We start from the raw sequence: 20,068 nt of genomic DNA on the forward strand, positions 1-20,068 counted from the left end.
AGAATCGTACAGGGCCCACAGTTTGTGCAAACGGACCTTGATACACGGACCCGAGTTCTATCTAATCAAAACACAAAACCCCGCACGCTGGATCTTTTAAACAGCCGGGAGAGTGAACGGAACCGGGATGTGCCGCGAAGAAAAACAGAGCGTCACCTTAGAGGGAACCGGAGAGGTAAAAATACCCGAAACTTGCCACTTAGAAATTGCGAACAGCATTTTTTATGGGGGATCCGATCATGACGAACGTGAAATCTTCATCCCGCATGTACATCTCACAGCGGCAAGCACCCTATGGGCCGACAAACGACCGGAGGCGATCCCACAAGTAGTACGCACCGGCACGACGGGGGTCGCAGGGAGTATGGCCATCACCATTATGGCGGTAGTGATCGGCATAATCGGGACTATGATGAGTCTCTTCATCTTCGTAGGGATCCGAAGCCTGAGGGGGCGTGAGAGAGAAACCGAACCGGAGGCAACTTACGTGCCGATGAGGGGATTAGACCCGACAATCAGGTGCGAATTCCACGGATCCCACGCACGGGCCGAAAAAAGTTTATGACGTACCAAGGGTACCAGCCGTGCAAATACGAGAAAACGTATTGTCGGCATTAATCGAGGAGAGAACAGAGTCGGGATAAACAAGCAAGAGCAAAGAACCACGAGTCGGCAGGTAGAGAGAATGTAACCAACTAGAGTCTAAACATCAATACGCGACTACCCGCAAAGAAAGTAAGCATTTGAAAATGCATATCATATCAAATAAATAAAACCTATAATCAAGTGTAGACATTATATTCATGTGTGAAATTATATAATCCTTATGTGAACAAACTTATAACTAATCTCAGCATAGGCAGGGAGCTACTCTCTAACTATGCATATATATATTTAACCAAAACAAAACATATTTAATCACGTGTGCGACCATATAGTCAATGAGTAAATGAAAAGAATAAATGAAAAGAAACAAAAAGATTTTGATTGCAAAGTTAATTTTTTTATTAATGCTGACAAAAAAAACTAGTTATAGAGATCTTGGGTACAGAATAAAACTAGCTGACGTAAATTAATTCATCTACAAATAACTTAGGTTGTAAAATTTACATGACAAAGATTCTTCTAACTTTCTAGGAATTAAGACTAAAACTATGTAGAAGTACGAACTATTCGATTATATGTGCAAGGAAAGCTTTAGGATAAATCAAGATGAATATACGTTTTAAGACATATTAGGCTAAAACTATACTTAAGAATTTGTGTAAATCGAGCGACTAGGAGACGGGCAAAGATAAACAAAATAACAACCGCACTCATCCACTTCGCGCGCCGCTTACTCGCTTGAGATATAAAATAAGCCAAACAAAGATTATAACTCTAGAACTATTAATACTCATATAAGAATATAGTTAGTAAAAATATGTAAACCGACATCAAGAAAAGCGGAGACGAGACTCCTCGACTCGAGAACGCTCGTACCGTTTCGCTCGCCCAAGGAAGACGGAAAATCGATGTATGTGACAAAAAATAAATAAAGAAAAGGGCAATTGCCCACCAAAAAAAAAAAACGAATAATAATAGGAACATCATTTATCGGACCGGGTGTATCCCTAAAGGACAGTCGAGTTTGGGGAGGCGGGGATAATTGGCTTGTTTATGATAGCGAGACTCGTTAAATTCGTGGCTGACACAATAATTCACGGTTATGCTCTACACTCTGTATACGGATTCTCAATTTACATTTTAGGAAGTTTCTGGAACTCGGTAACGCAATTATTGTTGCATTTGGGATCGCGAAAGGAGAAATCAAACGAGCAAGGCAAGGAGGGGGAAAAGGACCCGGACCCTCAGCAGCAGCCGAACGAATACCAAACACAAGCCCCACCTCCTACGAAGGACGTCGGCATCGCTTCCCCAGCGATTTTAACCGAGGGGGGAGAGCAACCATTGCGGTATCAAGCGGTAGCGAACCAATTATACCCGGTGTTACCAAATGCTAACGGAGTATTCCCGCCGCGAAAGAACTTCAAACGCTCATTCGAAACGGAAGTCTAATCAAACAAAAATTATCGCCTCAACAACTCTGTTATAACTGTACGATACGCTTATTGTAGTATGTACGCACTTGATGACAAAGCAAAGAAAACATTAGTAAATCAATTAATCGAAGTTAGAAAAGAAATTACGTGGTCAGCACAAAGACGCGGTGAGTCGGCGAACGAATACGGAGCACGAGTAGCGGAACTCCTCCTAGCCTACAATAGTAAAGGCAATCTAGCAAAGACTGAAGTATTCGAAATCACCGATTCACCCGGAGATAGGGAAAGATTGGCAATTTATTCGTTCTTGAAAGGAATCCGAGGTGAAGTTAAGAAGTATATTTGTGATCTCGCGGTTTATAAAGACTTAACACACGCGAGAAGATACGCACAACAGATCGCGCGCCGCCTGGAAGATATTAAACAAATTAAGAAAACTATGATGACCTTTGTTTAGAATAGCAAACTAAGCGTAGAACTTTCAAGAACCAATGGACCATTGCTCGGTCCGTAACATATTGGAAGGCTGGTACTCATTCCAAACTAGAGCGGGAGTACACGGATACTACGCTAACGATCACAAAAAACGATATTGTCAACTCTGTTACTATCAGCTTGTACAGGATACTCGGGGCGATTACGTCCGATTTCTAGACACACATATACTCTCAAAAATCTCTTTACCGACTTCTTGCAACATTTGTGAGGCGACACTGCTTGAGTTAACGCCAGCGCGCGAGTGCGAAAAATGTCACAAGATTTATACCGGGCAGGCAGCAATCAGGAGGCCGACCGCCTCACATTTCGTGATCGGTTTCGTAAAACTGAATCCGAACTAATAAGAAATTACGAACGTGTTAGCTACCAATACGAATTAAATTTTCTCTGCGAACGGTGCTATTCGGAAACGGCATTCGAATTACGAAATTTAGCTTTACTTCACATCACTCGGACAGTGGATGAACTCCGGAACGAAATCCCGCCCATCTGGTGTGGATATTGCAAAAAATCATCGGGTTTGATCGATGCCATTTAGATCAGGCGATCAAAAATAGACGACGAAAATTCACAAAAGTGGGCAGAGTGAAAGAAAAGGTTTTAGCCACGCACATCGGAGTCAGGTGGGAGTCAATCTCCGAAAGAACGATAGATAAGATAAACAGCACAGCAGTGCAAGAACCCAATCGATTACGGGAAAAGAGAGTAAACGAGTACGGAAAGCTATTAGCTGAACAGCGGGCGCAGGCAACCGACCAGGTACGCGCCGTACAATTGTCTCGGCTGAGACGCAGGTAGTGCGGTCACTGACCCTAAACCCCCAATACTACGGAGAAAGTAGAAATTACACGATCACTATAGATGAACTTACGAAAGAACCCTTCTCGGGAAAAGCGCTCACAGGGGAAAATGAGTTGGATGGGACAGTCGAAATCAAAGAAGAAGTCGAAGAAAATATAGATCACTACATGATAACACGCACCGACGGTGAGATAGGAATTTGTTTTGTAGATAGGAACTCGGAAAACGCGACGCGTCTGGACTAAAGTAACTAGACAACATATTCAATCAAGACACTACGAGCTGACACAATCCAACATCGCGTAATTACAAGGTGAATAAAGGTGACTCTTCCTCCGGGAAGTCCCCAAAGTCCGACGCTGGAGAAGGCGGCGATGCAACCGGGGTCTGACGGTCGGTCTACAAGGAACACAGAACAGGAATTTAAGATCAAGCCTGGTAACAACACACGTGGGGAAAACGTAAACAAAAAAAACGAAACTTACCCAACCTGCAGGCTTCATAGGGACCTACTCAGGACGATGCCGACTAAAGACCCGCACCACGGGGTCGAAAATCGGAGCCAGAGAGGAGACCACGGCCCTCACGGAACCACCAGCGGAAAGACACCAACACAGAGAATTACCGCGGAAAACATCGCGAGCAGACGAAGAAATTCACGAGGCAGCAGAAGGCAAGAAACTGAGTACGGAACGAGCAGTACGGACTTTTTTTAAAGGGACACAGGGGACGAATTTTCCGAATAGACCCAAAGGAAGGGATTCACCCCCGCAAAAAGAACCAATTAGAGGAAAACGCCACTGTCAAGAAGGAAAACAAGGAGGTACGCCCACCACAACCACTAAAAATCGGAAGGGGAGAGACCCTGCGGCGATGGGACCAACCACGTGGGACTACCATCAAAAAACCGAACGGACCTCGGACTCCGAAATCCAGGCTACTGCGACTCGAGAATCACTCATTGTAAACAAAACAAAAAAAAAATCCAAAAACGCGGCGAACGACAATTTTTACAATATATAAACTTACCGCCTTCCCGCTCTCTATCCTTAAACAAAAAAAAACCTTATCCCGATTTAGCAAAATTTATAATTCAGCGTCCTACGCTGAAAAACAATCAGGAGGGGGAGTGTCACGTCAGCCTACTATGATCTAAACTGGCCGGTCAATACTCACGCGAATACCATGCTCATCCAAAGGAGTACTTCACCACGGTAAATGGAACTGTTCCACGGCAGGCATAACGGAGACCAACAAACCAGCAACAGTCGGCAGCGCAGAGCACGATAAAATAGCCAAGCCACTAATACGCGCGACGGCAGATGAAAGGGCGTCGATCCTGAATAAACCAGGTCAAACAGGGGGAGACCCCAGATCTACCAAACAATAAGGAAGCTATTAATCTCAGCCGAACGACTCAAATAAGCGGAAATCGATACGACAATGAGGGAAATTACAATAAAGAAAACTATTACAGCTGGTAAAAATATATAATAAAATTAAAATAAATGAATAGACACTTGATTCATTCATAAATTATGCATAAGAAGCGAACTGTATGAATAAAAAAGTATACAGTTTAGTGCCAAATACTTAATGAATAAATCAGTTTGTAAAATTATAACTATAATACAAGCTGCAAACAAACTATGCATTTATATACTTTTATGTAGAATTATCCCACTAAAACTGTTGCTAAAAGCGAACGTATGCAATTCGAAAATTACATAGTTTATACAACAGCCTGATGAAAAATAATTCTAAATAAATATTTCCAATTTGACAAAAATAAATATTCGTATTTTGAAAAACAGCGGAAAATTTCGGGATCTGTACATAGCTGCAAGCGTGCTTATTTCCCAAAACTGTCGCTGCAATAAAAAAAAAGGTCCGAGCCTCGTAGGCTGTCTTAAAACGCAGTCATAAAATTACGCTCGGTCCGTCGCGCCGAAAACTTTCTCGTACCGAATAATGCGCAGAAAAACTCTACTATCGCTATTGTAGTGCATCCGCTGATGCTTCTCGTCGATGCGCGCAGCTGAAGAGGTTTACGATAGGGCTATCTATCTCTCGCTTTCTCTCTTCAGGCCCGCATTTTCGAATTTGCTCTGGACGAGCGTCACGTACGCATTTATGTTTTGAAAATTAAAGTTTAAAAATTTTTTAAAATATTGATAAAATCGCACGACATGACATTTACCTATGCATGCACTAGCGTCTCTCCAGTATTCGACTGATATTTTATAACATACACATATATACGAACACAGCTATTTTTTATTTTCTTTCTGTATATCTTTGTCCTGGAAACTACAATAATTAAATATTAATGTGTTGCCAGATCCATTAATAAAAACATTGCTCTGTTTGGAGATGAAAGCTGGCTTCTCATTAGTTACGCCTTGATAATACAGGCCAATATCTGTATTATAATAGACTGGTAGAATGTGTTTTTTCTGATTTTACTTCACAAATAACATTTCTTGTTGAACTATCATAAATGGAATCACTAGATATGAGAACATTTTGATTTTTAATTGATCCAAGAACACTTAATGCTGATTTATGTTTTTTGTTGTTGTAGGTATGGTGCTACTTCTATCCGGCTGAACATTTTCCTCCAACGCAACTACAGATGTTGGCACTTCATTTATTTTCTGAGTAGATTTAGGAGTAATTCCAGAAGTAATTTGGTGACTTATTTTTTTCTTCTTATTCAGAGAGTTTTTAATGTAGCCATAAGCCACTGTGCTCGGCTTTCATCCTCCGTGCCTTTGTAAAGTTGTCATATCTGCTCCAGCATCAACAAGAAGAGTCGCTAAGGTTGTTCATAAACTATGACCTGTAAAGCTATTTGAATTGGGCAGATTTAAGAACAGGGCTATATTCCCTGGTATCGATGCAATTTTATTTTTGCCAACAGCCTGATTAATGCATTGTCCTCTTTGATACCGTATAAAGAATCTATTCATTTGACAGCCTTCTGGTCTACATTTTATATACTTCCAACAAGGATGAAACAAGCTGACAGTTATGGTAAAAGACTTTGGGACATAATTTTTTGTTTGATTAATTTTAACTAAAAGTACGTCATCGCTCAACTTTTGTACATCATTGATAGCGATTTTAGTGAATTTATTACACCGCAAAGCACCAGATATACCAAAAATGATTACTACCTGAATAATAATTATAAAAATATGTCAGTTATTAAATAATTAATAAAATTTGCGAATAATAATTAATTTTTATTTACCTTTTCTAACAGATATTCATTATCAGGTGGAGATGATTTTAACATCGAATATGTCGTCCATAAACTTGGTGGTGCATACTTAGACGAAAGATGAGAGAAATATGCTAATAAAACGATTTCATCAAATGAATTCGATTTTTTTCATTATGCCATTTTCAAACGCGTTGTATGCAGCTGTATAAAATCTTTTCGATTTATCAAGCAACAAAGTTAGAGCTATATCTTTAGCAATTTCTCTCAGTTCTTCTGGAATCATGTCATTACACTCATTATCACTCAACTCACTTTGTGAATCGCTTATATCGAAATTTTCGACTATGAAGCTTCGAAGAAAAATACACCGAACAAATAGCTTATTCGTTTAATTTTTAAGTGTTGTAAGATTTCTTATTACCATGCACTACTTCGCGCGTTGTGAACATTCAAAAACTGTACAAAGATAGTGTCAGGCTTTTCGCTCTGTGTACAATGGCGTCAATATGGCGCCACTTTCCACGTGGTTATATGGGATGTCACCAAGTAGTTGATGACTTGTCCGCATCGCAACTTTCTGGCCGGGAAAAAAAGCTCCATACTAGCGCATGCGCAGATTCTTTGCGCAGAAAAGTCATGAAACATTCACTAGGACAAAAATTGTTCAAAAAACCTTCATCGAGAGAAAAGTACGCTTTTGTTTTTATATATTGACCAAATGTTTTGATGAAATTCGTGTTTGGATGGCGGATTTATGTCACTTGTGGTATAAAATAGTATAAGATACTCGTGGCATAAATGGCCCATCATTGCGCGACGTGTATAGCGCCCCCGCTTCGCTCGGGCGCTAACTACACGTCGCGCAATAATGGGCCATTTAAGTCACACGTATCGTAGTATACTATAATCAACCGAGGCCAATGAATTTGTCTAACACAAGCATAAACGATACAAAACTAAAACAAACTAATATCATGCAAACACTTCTTGTTCTCGGAATTAAGATCACGAAAGTTGTTTTATATATTTGAAAGACACGATCACAACTTGGTAAACCAAGACGAACTTGAACACGACAAGAACATTGTACGAAAAATTATTTTGAATAAAATAGATGATAAGTATCACCTGTATACTATGTGTATTGAAGACCCAGTAGAATTACTGGAAAAAATTAAAGAAATGAATAGAAACGAATTTAGAAACAATACTCACACTAATAAACGAATAAAGACAAAGAATCAGCGTTTAATTTCTATTTAAGGTTCGAAGACCTCGTTAGAAAATACGAAAGCAATAAAGGAATAGACAAAATGACTGATACAGCTAAGAAAAGTCTATTTTACAATGCAGTAGAGCAAGCCTACCCAGAAATTATTACGTCATTATTGCGACATGGTGACGAAGTAAGTACTTAATAAGCAAAGGAAGCAACGAGAGAACGAACTGACGAACGAGAAAGTTGTTAACCAGCGTGGATACAGAGAAGTGGTAGGCTCTCTGATGTATCTGGTATCAGGTACAAGGCCAGATTTGGCCTATACAGTCAATGTCCTAAGCAGACATCAGCAGAATCCAACTGAGAACGAATGGAAAATGATTAGCAGGATATTCAAGTTTATTGGCTACTCTGCAAACTGGCAGCTAACTTACAACGGCCTGAATAAGGGAATAGAAGTTTTCTCAGACGCAAGCTTTGCGGATTGCAAGAACTCACTACTAGTGGCAACGTAGTCACTCTGTACGGAGACACCATAGCCTGGAGAACGTACAAACAAGTCAACGTAGCTCTGTCTACGTGCCAAGCCAAATACGTAGCCATGAGTGATGCCTGTAGGGAATCAATCAGCATGTGCTTGTCACTGAAAGTAATTCCAAATATGATGTACTTTCCACTCATCTTGTGGTGCGAAAACAAAGCAGCAGTAGCTTGCACAAAGATGGATAGAAGTAATAAACGAAGGCATATGCCAGGAGTCTGTGAGGACTATGTCAAACAATGCACTCAATTAGGATATATAAACATAGAATGGATCAAATCAAAGGAGCAAAGAGCAGATATTTTCACTAAGCCTTAGCCCTCTGATAGCCACAATAGACTGGCCAAATTGTTACTAGATAATTAATACAGTTTTCATGTTATAGAGTAACTTCACCAACATGACCACGAGCAGAGGCGTAACAGAAGACGGCTAATTAGCGGATCACGAAGAAGACTTGACGATGTCGAGTGTAATCGGGAGGAAGTCTTGGAATATAGGCGCTAACACCCGACATACGTCCCATACCGACTACTCCTAGCGCCCATGACGTCGAGTCGACACAGTCGCGTGATCTGCCGACAATAACTTGTACAAATACCCTGACGTAGACTTTTGATCGATGCTATTAGCCCAATCTGCATCAGCATATGCAGTTAACACGCTTTCCCTTATATTTTCTGATTCAATATAATACATTCCAAAATCGGTGATCCCCTTTATGCAATGCAACACCCTTTTTAAACCTTTCCAATGCAAAATTTTAGGATATGATTAAAATCGACTAAAGAAATTAATAGCATAACACAAATCAGGTCTGGTTATTTGCGTTCCGTAAAGTAAACAACCTATCAATTCTCAATAAGGAACTTTTTCTTCTAAAGCTAAATTCTCGTCATTTTCCATAGGCTTTACTTACATAGGCATACCTACTGGCTTACATTCGAACATGTTAAACCTTACAAGCAATCTATTAAAATAACAACTTTGGTTTAAAAACATTTCATTCTTGCTTATAATTATTTAAATATTGTTTTAAAGACAATGATTGCAAATTTTTAAAAATGTGTAACATTTATGTGTCTTTTAGTTTTTATAATGAATGTGAAAATGAAAAAGAAGATTATAATTATGATGAAATTAAGCAATATAATAATACCAGGTATGTCAGTCCTCCTGAAGCAAACGTCATATATGTAAAGATTAGCAGTACATCTTATGAATGAACAATATGTTTATTTTAAAGAAGGCTGTGAAGAAATGTTATTTAATAAAAATGTTAATACTACGTTAACGTTAACTGCATGGTTTCTACTTAATCAAAATAATGAAAATGCAAGAAATTAATTATACATGGATATACCATACATGTATAAATTTAATGAAATAAAAAGAGTATGGACAGCAAGAAAAGAATTATACAAACCAATTTTTACCAGATGATATCATGTTAATCCAAAAACCGTGAATAATATATTAAAGTTCAATCTAATGTAACGGGGTATCTGGAAACTAATTCGTACAAAAGTAAAGCGACGAGGTGGTTTTGACCCCACGTCCCCGGCATCTCAAGGCGCGTGCTCTAACCACTGAGCCAACGACGCACTACCCTGCACTTGCGCCGACTACCTCTTACGGGCGCTACCCCCGCCCGTTACACTAAATATTAACATTTATAGGAGATACATTAAAACATATGATAAATATGTTTCGATATATCTCCTAATTATATTATAATATTTAATAAATGTAATAATCAAAAGTTATTATAAAATTAAAAAGTAGATCAATTTATATATTTTTTAATATATGTAAATACAAAGAAAATGTATTAAAATTTTTTACTGTTCGTAAAATTAATTTAATGAATTTTATTTTATTTTTTATATTATATAAAAGTATTATATTCAAAATTCGTTTTTTTTATAAAAATAATAGATATTACATATGCATGTGTCCTTTATTTTAAAGAAGACTGTAAAGAAATGTTGTGGAATAAAAATTTAAATACAACGTTAACGTTTATTTTCAATTTGATAAAAGTATTATATTAGAAATTCGTTGAAAAAATGTCATTGTTATTATCTATATTGTTATGATCAGGTTCGGGTAATACAAATAAGAATACGTTATTTATAGAAAATCACTCTTGAACTCGGACTCTTTATTCGAACGTAAACACAACTGATCTTAACAGCTGACAGAACCAGACTGAACATAAACAACAACATCCGCGACGTCGTTGATCTCGTTGCTAAGGTCGCTATGCGCGATTCTTGGTGTTCGAATCGCGCAACTTTCAGGCTCGGTCACAACATTGCCCTCTCCTTTTCAGATTGTCGTCCCGACAATCATAACCATCCATCCTTCAAGCGGATTGATCCTCTTACAATCCAATGATGACTTACAGGAACTGACATCAAAATCCTCTACCTTGACCCATCCTAGGCATCAAGTTACCGAGCAATGCTTACAGACGTCATTCCAATCATCACTTAACAGGACTAAGACGGACCCGTCTCTTGAACAATCTACTTCAATCATCCTTCTTATTTTCTCATCATAGGGTCGGTCGAAATCGGTCTTCAGACAAGAGGGGGGAAGTTGACATGCCATGGAACCTCACCTCAAGTCCCTGCTCCGGTATTTACCTTCACGCCCACGGGAAAAACCACAGCTCAAAAGAACCGTGAGCAGAGCAGTCTTCATTGATGGGTATCTCTCTCAGTGTAATTCCCTAGACGATTGATGTTGATTATCTTGGATTTATGTCTTGGTGAACGACGAATACAATAGACGACGTCATTGATTTTTCTCACAACCTCCCAAGGTGCTTCCCAATTCGACTGTAGTTTTGGTGCTTTTCCTTTACTTCTTCGCGGGTTGAAGAACCAAACTTTTTGTCCTTGGGAATATTCAACGTTGAGAGCTCGTTTGTCGTACCAAGACTTCGTCTTTTCCGATTGTAAGTTAATTCGGTCTCGTGCTATTTTATGGATCTTGCTGAATTTCCTCCGAAGCCTGTGTACGTAGTCTCCGTCTCCTTTAATCTCGACCTCCTGTGGTAGACACCCTCGAATTAAGTCCAAAGGAAGCTTCAGATCAAAACCGGTGTACATCTCAGCTGGAGTAGCTCCGGTCGTCGCATGTTTGGAGGACCTGTAAGCTAACAGAAAAATAGTGAAACCCAGCGATCCCAGTCTTTCTGATTGTCGTGTATGTATTTTGTGAGATAGTGAAGTAGTATTTGGTGTTATCTTTCTACTTGTCCGTTTAATTGTGGGTGTAATGGTGATGTTCTTGTCTTTATAATTCCTAACAACTCAGAAAAATTTTTAATCAATTTCAAATCGAAATTTGTTCCTTGATCAGTTACTTCTAAAGGTACCCCATACCTACAGACAATCTGATCAACGAAAATCTCAGCAATTGTTTTTGTTCTCATATTAGAGAGAGGAAAAGCTTCAACCCACTTCGTGAAACAGTCTGTCACAACTAAGAGGTATTTATTGCCTAAAGAAGAAAGTGGAAAGGGACATAAAATATCCATTTGAAGTCGTTTGAATGGAACTCCTGAATTGTAAATCTTCATCTCACCATGGCCTTTATCTGGAGGACCTTTCTTTGCAATACAAACTTCACAGGATTTACACCAATTTTCTACATCTCTCTTGCAAGTAGCCCAATAAAATCTTTTTCTAATGTTATCTAAAGTTTTGTTTACTCCGAAATGTCCTCCAGATGGTGAATCATGTGCTTCTTCTAAAATATCTTTGATTTTATCTATAGGAACAACCAATTGACGAATTTTATGATCTACATTTGTTGAAACCCATTCTCTATACAAAATTCCATTAATTAACACTAATGAATCCCATTGTGAACAATAGATTTTAGTGAATTCATCCATCGAAGAAATTTCTTGCCATGCTGGTTTTTTCTGTAATTCCTTCGTTTGACAAATAAAAGAAATAGCATCATCTTTAGCTTGACTCTTCTTCCAATCTTCCGATGTATTTTCTTCAAAAATAATACGGCAAATAGTCTCTTCATTGAATTTTTCTTCTACTCTGGAACACTATTTACATGAAAAATCTTCACAAGGGCGTCTTGAAAATCCATCAGCATTTCCATGTAAATTACCTTTCCTGTGAATAATTTTGTAGTCATACTGATCTAATTTCCCTAACCAACGAGCTAATTGTCCATCTAGTTCTTTAAACGATAATAACCAAGTCAAAGAGGAATGCTCAGTCCTAACGATGAAAGGTTTACCGATAAGGTAATGATGAAAATGTTTTAACGATTCTATAATAGCGAGGGGTTCACGTCGAGTGACGCAATAATTTCTCTCCGGTTTAGAAAGGACTCTACTATAATAACCTATGACTCGTTCGATTCCATCTTGCATCTGAGAAAGAACCGACCCAATTCCATGATCAGAAGCATCAGTATCTAAAATAAATTCAGAAGAAAGAGAAGGAAATGCCAAAATTGGAGGTTTTGTAAGAACCTCTTTTAATTTTGAAAAGCTTTTTGACAATCTTCTGACCAAAAGAACTTAGTCGATTTTCCAGTTAATTTATACAAAGGTTTTGCTATATCAGCAAATCCTTTAATGAGACGCCTATAATAACCACAGAAATTCACAAAACTCAACACAGCCTTTTTGTTATGAGGAATTGGCCAATTTACAACAGATTGAATTTTCTGTGTATCAGCTGATTTTCCTTTTTCAGAAACAATGTATCCTAAATATTCGACTTGTCTGCTGAAGAAAACACATTTCTTCTTATTTAGACGTAAACCTGCTTCTTGAAAACGAACAAATACCTTTTTTAAATTGGATATCATCTCATTGACTTTTCTAATACCATGACATCATCTAAATAAACTACAAAGAATTTTGAGAGATAATCTCTGAGTAACTTTTCCATCAAACGTTGAAAAGTCGCTGGTGCATTGCATAATCCGAATGGCATAACCTTAAATTGCCATAAACCTTTTCCAATTGAGAAAGCCGTGATTTTCCTATCCTCTTCCCAAATCTTGATCTGCCAGTATTCACTCTTCAAATCCAATGTACGAAACCACGAATATCCTGCAAGTTTATCAAGAGTATCATCAACTCTTGGTAGAGGGTACGAATCTTTAATCGTAATTGCATTCATTTTTTGGAAGTTAATACAAAAACGAATTTTTCCATCCTTCTTCTTCTTGGGAACTACAGATGAGCAATACGAACTATCTGATTCTTCAATGACTCCTTGAGAATGCATCTCAGTAATACATTCATCTAATTCCTTAATTTGATGAATAGGGGGTCTTCGAATAGGTTGTTTAGTTGGTTGATTATGGAGTAATTGAATTCTGTGTTCAACCAAATTACATTTTCCAGTAACGTCATCGTCTTGAAAAATTTCTTCGAATTCGTGTAGAAGATCCGCAAACTCCCGACGTTGATCTTGATCCAAGTTCTCTGAGTTCTTGTCAAAAATTTCTTGTAATGAGTCTGGTACAACCTTGCTAGAATCGACTATTCCTGAAATTTGTTTATTAATGATTGAACTTGGAGTATTTAAAATAATTTTAGTAATTAAATCTGTAATACCAGTTGCATCAAGAAAATCACTTCCAAGTATACAATCATCAATAATATTTCCGACAAAAACATCTAAATTAGCTACATGATCACCCAATTTTAACGACGCTGAAATCAAAAATTCAACTGGTACCTTTTCTCCAGTTGGATACTTAAGTATTGTAAAATTAATAGGAATTCTCATATCTTTTGATTCAACAAATTTTGAATTTGTAATAGCACATCAGAACCAGAATCTACTTTAAAAATACAAGCTTTATCATTAATTAAACCATCAAAATAAAATTTATTAGAGTTCCTATTAATTCTTCCAACATGGCAATCAATCCGATAAGAGTGAGAGTTTGTTGGAGTCTTGTCAAGTTCAGTTAAACTCGCTCCAGAAAGTTTAACATAACCTAGTTTCCCTGATTGGTTGACAAAGTCGGACAATTAGACTTAAAATGTCCTTTTTTACCACAATTTCAACACTCTATTCCTTTTACAAAATCTTAAAAATTCTGTCTGCCTGGCGGCTTAGATGAACTAACACTCTTTGGAAATGATGAAGAGGTATAATTATTTCTCTAAGCTAGATGTTGAAGTCGCTTGTCCTGATCTTCGATAACTTTAACTTCCATAGCTCTTGCCAGAGCAATTTGAAACGAATCAATTCTTTCTAATTGAAGAATTTTCCGAATTGAATTGTCGAAAATAGCAATTACAAATTGAGCATAGGCGATTTTATCTTGAGTTTTAAAAGGACAATCAGGATAAATCAAACCAGCTAATCTCATAAGATCAGCAGCTAATGTTGGAAAATCTTCACCCCGTTGTTGACGCCTGTTCTGAAATTGGAAATAATACGTTGGTGCAAAATGTACATCACCAAAACGTAACTCTAAACTTGATTTTAACTTATCAAAATCTATTGGATCAGTATCTTTATAGCTATCAAGAACAGATTTAGCTTTTCCTCGTAAAGAAGCAGCTAAAGCAACCATCATCCTAGCACTATCCCAATTATTTGGTCTAGCAATTAATTGAAATTGATTCAAAAACTCACGCAGTGGTGTTGTACCATCATAATTATCTGGTTTGAGATTATAACCTAAATTAATACTTTGTGTTGATTGTGTAGTGTCTAGTGGGTATACATTATTAGACCTTAACCTATAGGATGTGCCAGTCGCTATAGCAGAATTTGTGTTCATGTTTGTGTTAGAAATATTTGAACGACTTAGCTTAGTTAATCGACGTTCGAGATCCTGTTGTTTCCTTGTCCACTCTGACCGTTCTGCGAGTAATGCCTCGTTTGACCGTCTCTCGTTGTCTTCAACCAGGTGCTTCATTTTCTCCTCATAGTTCTCGCGAAGCCGTCTCTCGGACAGAAAATCCTGATCCCGTCGTCGAAGCTCGTCGGAAAGGTTTACTTCTTCCACAGAACGTTGAGTTAAGCGGACTTCCAAATCTTTTCGAGTATGTTCGTTTGCTAGTTGTATCTTCAAGTCCTATTCTTCCAAATCTTCGATGAGTATGTTCGTTTTCTAGTTGTATCTTCAAGTCGTTTATTTCCTTAATAGCAGCCACCAGTGTTGTGTGTGTCCGAAAACATTTGTGTCCTCCAGATTCTTCTGTTCAAGATCCAATAAATCCATTTCTCGTGAATCATCAATGGATTGTGCTGGAGCGTCCGGCTTGTGTGATGTTCTTGGAAGACTCTTGCTAGATCGAAGATGCATAAAATAATCACTCAAAAAAAAAACACTAGTATCCCGGACGAGCCCCAAAAATGTTATGATCAGGTTCGGGTAATACAAATAACAACACGTTATTTATAGAAAATCACTCTTGAACTCGGACTCTTTATTCGAACGTAAACATCAGCGTTCGTTCTCAACAGCTGACAGAACCAGACTGAACATAAACAACAACATCCGCGACGTCGTTGATCTCGTTGCTAAGGTCGCTATGCGCGATTCTTGGTGTTCGAATCGCGCAACGTTCAGGCTCGGTCACAATATTATTATATTTTGATTAATTTTTAGCAGTTATTTTTTCTTCGAGTGTGCTTCTAAAAGAATTTATCGATGACTGCTGTTCTTAACGAAGTCTTTCTGTATATAATACCTCAAGTTCTTCAATATTAATTTTTTCAAAATATTATTGCGTGAGTAACGTTTCTCATGATTGGAATTTTAGCAATTATGTCACAATTAATTTTATTTTTAGAATCTTGATATTAAAAAAATGATAAATTAAATATATCATTCATTCTAATAAAATGTTCTCGAATTTACTAATATTAATCATAGGCAAATATTAAATACAATAGCGACTGCAAATCCCACATAGCATGGAAGGTTAGGTAAAGCTTCCTGGATGCTTCCACGGAAGCTTGGAAACCTTTCAAAAAGCTTTAGTGTAACTTTCCTGGAAGACGGAAATGTCCGCGACACTTAAACCTCAGAAATATTTCAGTCAATATTACTAGTACTTTCTAGTTAACTAGTTACTAGTTACTAATACCATCTTTTTAAAATATTTTATTAAATATTGCAGTAATATCAATTAAAGCTTACTGAAAGCTTAAGAATGTTTTGAAAGGCCGTTCAAGCTACTGAGAAAGATTGCAGTAAGCTGTCACAAATATTGTAAAAAAATTTGAATAAGTTTCGTGGAATCTTTTAAAAAGCTATCATGTAACCTTCCTATAAGATGAAAATGACCGCGACACTTTGACGTAAAAAATATTTCAGGAATGATTACTTAAACATTCCAGGGATACTTTTTAAACATTTTTATGAAAGATTTAGTGAATGTCTATTGAAGCTTACTGAAAGCTTTTACCATTTTTTGAGAAGCCGTTTAACTTACTCAAAAAGATTACAGTAAGCGTTCAGCAAACTTCTTTAAAAATTTTATGAAAGTTTGAGCAAAATTTAATACAAGCTTCAAAAAGGCTTCCACTATGTTCTGAGAGGCCGTCTAAATTACTGTAAGCTTTTAAAAATACTTCTTAATTTTATAAATAACTGTCAAAATATATTGGTCAAGCTTACATTGTCCGCTACACTTACATTTCTTAAATATTACAGTTAAGATTTCCAGACTGTAAAACTAAAAAAGTTGTCTGAATATTAACATAAAATTTGTTACTTTTTAAAGTGTTTAAACAATTTTTGTTGATTATTTTTAGACAACTTTTTTAAATAATATTTTTTTGTAAAACCCTACATTCATCTGGAAACTATATGTGTTTACAGCATATCTATTAGTGTAAAAGTAACCTTCGAAACCCAAATCCTTAAGTAAGTCTGCGGTAGCTGAAAAATGGAAATTCTGAATTTTGGCCTTCTTACATTATACCTGAATATATAGAATAGTTTAATTTATTTTTTAAACAATTTGGGAAAAATATAAACAAAAAATTTTGAGTTTCGTCAAAACTTCTGGAAAATACTTTTTAGTGTATGGATGTGTGTGTGTGTGTGTGTGCGTGTGTGTGTGGATGTGTGTCGTAATATTTCTGGAACTACTCCGTCAATATCAATAAAATTTGACATGCATATCTATTTTTGGATTCTGAATTTGGAAAAAACAGTTTTTTTATTTTCTCAACTATTTTTTATATGGCCATTTTTTGATTTTTGAAAAACACTATTTTGCGTTTTTTTAATCATCGGTTGTTATAGTGTTGCAAATGTAATCGTGTTTCAAAGGATTAGAGTTAAGGTTGATAATAGTCGGTTGTAATCGTAATCGGTATTCAAACAATACTGTGAGATCGTGATTAATCGGTTCTTATAGTGGTGCAAATGTTATCGTGTTTTGAAGGATTAAAAAAAATGTGGCTGTCTCGGGGACAACCGATAGAAGTGAATACTTAAAAAGATGGTGTGGAATTTTGGAAAATTTTGAATAGTTTTGTTACCAGAGAATCAAACGTATACAAATTGAGAAATGTACTAGTCTTAGCAGCGGGACTGCAAGTGTACTTTATACTTCGATGCAAATTCAAATGCGTCTTCGTTGAGTGCAAAGTAGTAATACACAAGGATAAATATAATTGTGACTTTTTTGATAAATTTTTATAATTTTCTGATTTAGTGATTTTGATGCGTAAATCGCCGTTAAATATTAAAAAAAATTAGGATTGAAATACAAGGAGCATTAGAGTCTTTGATTGTATATTAAAAAAGATATAAATTGATTTACTTTTTAATTTTATAATAACTTTTGATTATTTAATTTAATTATATTTATTGTATGTTGTGATATATCTCCTATAAATGTTAATATTTATTTCGTTCTTTGTAATTAAGTTAAAAAATATCAATTTTGATATTACGACCAAACGTGAACGAGCGAGTCTTTAGGCTAGTTGTCAAATAAAGCGAAGGGATGTGAAACTACATATATTGTTATGAACCTTGTATCTACTCGGATTTATCTCTCAATAAATAAAGTAAAATAAAGGCTTCATGTCACAACCATTTATTATATAATCATAAATATATGAATTTTTATTTACTTGACACCATCAATCCTCACTCTGTACCATATGCACTTACATAATTTATTATAATTTAGTATTTCAAATATTAATTATAAATTTTAATATTTTCGCTTAATTAAACTCAAATTTCAGTGATGCAATTAAGAGATACTCATGATGCATTTCATATGCAAACATGAATTTTATTTAAATTAGAAATTTAAATTGGAGCCAAAAATAAGATCTTTCAATGTCGAATGCATCGCAAATTTCATTCCTTAAAAAATGCATCATTTTATCTTTAAGATATTCTCAAACTACTTTAAAAATAAAAGTATCAAAAGCAACTTGTGAATATAAAGTCAGCGTATTTAAATGTGATTTATAATTAATTACTCACGATTTAAAAAATTCGTCAGCTTCTTCAGTTGATCCCATAAAAGCTACGCGTCCTTCGGCAATCAATAGTATTTTACTAAACATACTAAATAATTCAGATGAGGGCTGATGCAATGTTGTGATTATTGTCTTTCCTCTACCTATAATAAAAATGTCAACATGTCATGTAACAATTTTAGTGGTTTTCGGCAACATTTCATGTAGAAATAAATTATCTGCACTACGAGCCTGAAAGTATAGAACAGAGATCCTTTGTGTGAGTAATTTTGTTCCAAAAGGTTCTATTCTAAGAGGTCGCTAAGAATTTTGCCGTGCGATTCTGTAATCCGACGCAAAGTGTTGTTATGTGTTTGCTTCGTTATAAAGCAATGAAAAATAATTTAACATATTATTTTATCCTACTTACATTATAATGTGTAACGAGGTGCGAAATCGGGTAGATTCGCGCATCGTTAAAACGCGACGTTGCGCAAGCGCGAGGCAAGATTCGGGGCCTTGTATATAGGTCGCGGTCCGTTGGACAGAGAGATAGCTTCCATCCATAGTTGCGAATGCGTCAGCTCTCTTGTGTGAGACTGACTGAATCGAGCAACGACCGATAGCGTGCGAGAGAGTGAGAGTGTGTGTAAACGCGAGAAGAAGACGTCCCTGCCAACTCCGGCTTCCATAGTGAAGGACGACTCGGCCTGTCGATCAGCGACCGAACTAGAGGACGGCAGCTCCTGCGAGTGAGCCAGCAACACCATCGGCGTAGAGTATGTGTGAGTGTGTGGTCCGTGCTTACCGAGAACAGCGACAGCGAGTAAGTAGGGATGAGTCCTTTTGTTTGTATCGCGTCAGCAGTAGCAGCGGCTACAGCTTTGTGACTTGGTGCAGCAGCACCGAGTATCGGCCTTTTCATTCGCGCGCGTACGCTTCGCGAGATACTCTCCACGCCGAGTCAACATCGAAATGACTCGGCGCGCATTTGTGTAGAAACAAGATTAGCCGCACAATATATTATTACTTAATTTAATTTAATCATGATTCGTTTATTTTCCCGAGTTGTTCTCTCCCGTTCCCTACGTCCTTATCGCGAATCTATTGATATGTTATCGTACTTACTTTGCGTTCATTCTGCTATCGGATCTGCTGCTAGTATTGTCAGGAACAATCGACTAAACGTGTGCAGGGATATTAATAAGATATAACTCATGATTGTAGTTTTAATTAAGAATTCATTCTTTATACTGTTAGATCGATTTCGCGACTTAATTACTG

The 20,068-nt window shown here is 36.9% G+C and overlaps 1 protein-coding gene across 1 annotated transcript in view; it reads right to left on the reverse strand.

Annotated features, from left to right (window-relative positions):
• white (protein) overlaps positions 1-20,068 on the reverse strand; it is a gene marked incomplete at its 3' end in the record, with an annotated part of 414,981 nt that overhangs the window by 199,841 nt on the left and 195,072 nt on the right. The window contains 1 exon segment of the mRNA NM_001191034.1: positions 18,810-18,948. Coding sequence (NP_001177963.1) covers positions 18,810-18,948 — 139 coding nt within the window.

The sequence above is a fragment of the Nasonia vitripennis genome (assembly GCF_009193385.2).
Source record: "Nasonia vitripennis strain AsymCx chromosome 5 unlocalized genomic scaffold, Nvit_psr_1.1 chr5_random0008, whole genome shotgun sequence".
In the NCBI taxonomy this organism is placed as follows: Eukaryota; Metazoa; Arthropoda; class Insecta; order Hymenoptera; family Pteromalidae; genus Nasonia; species Nasonia vitripennis.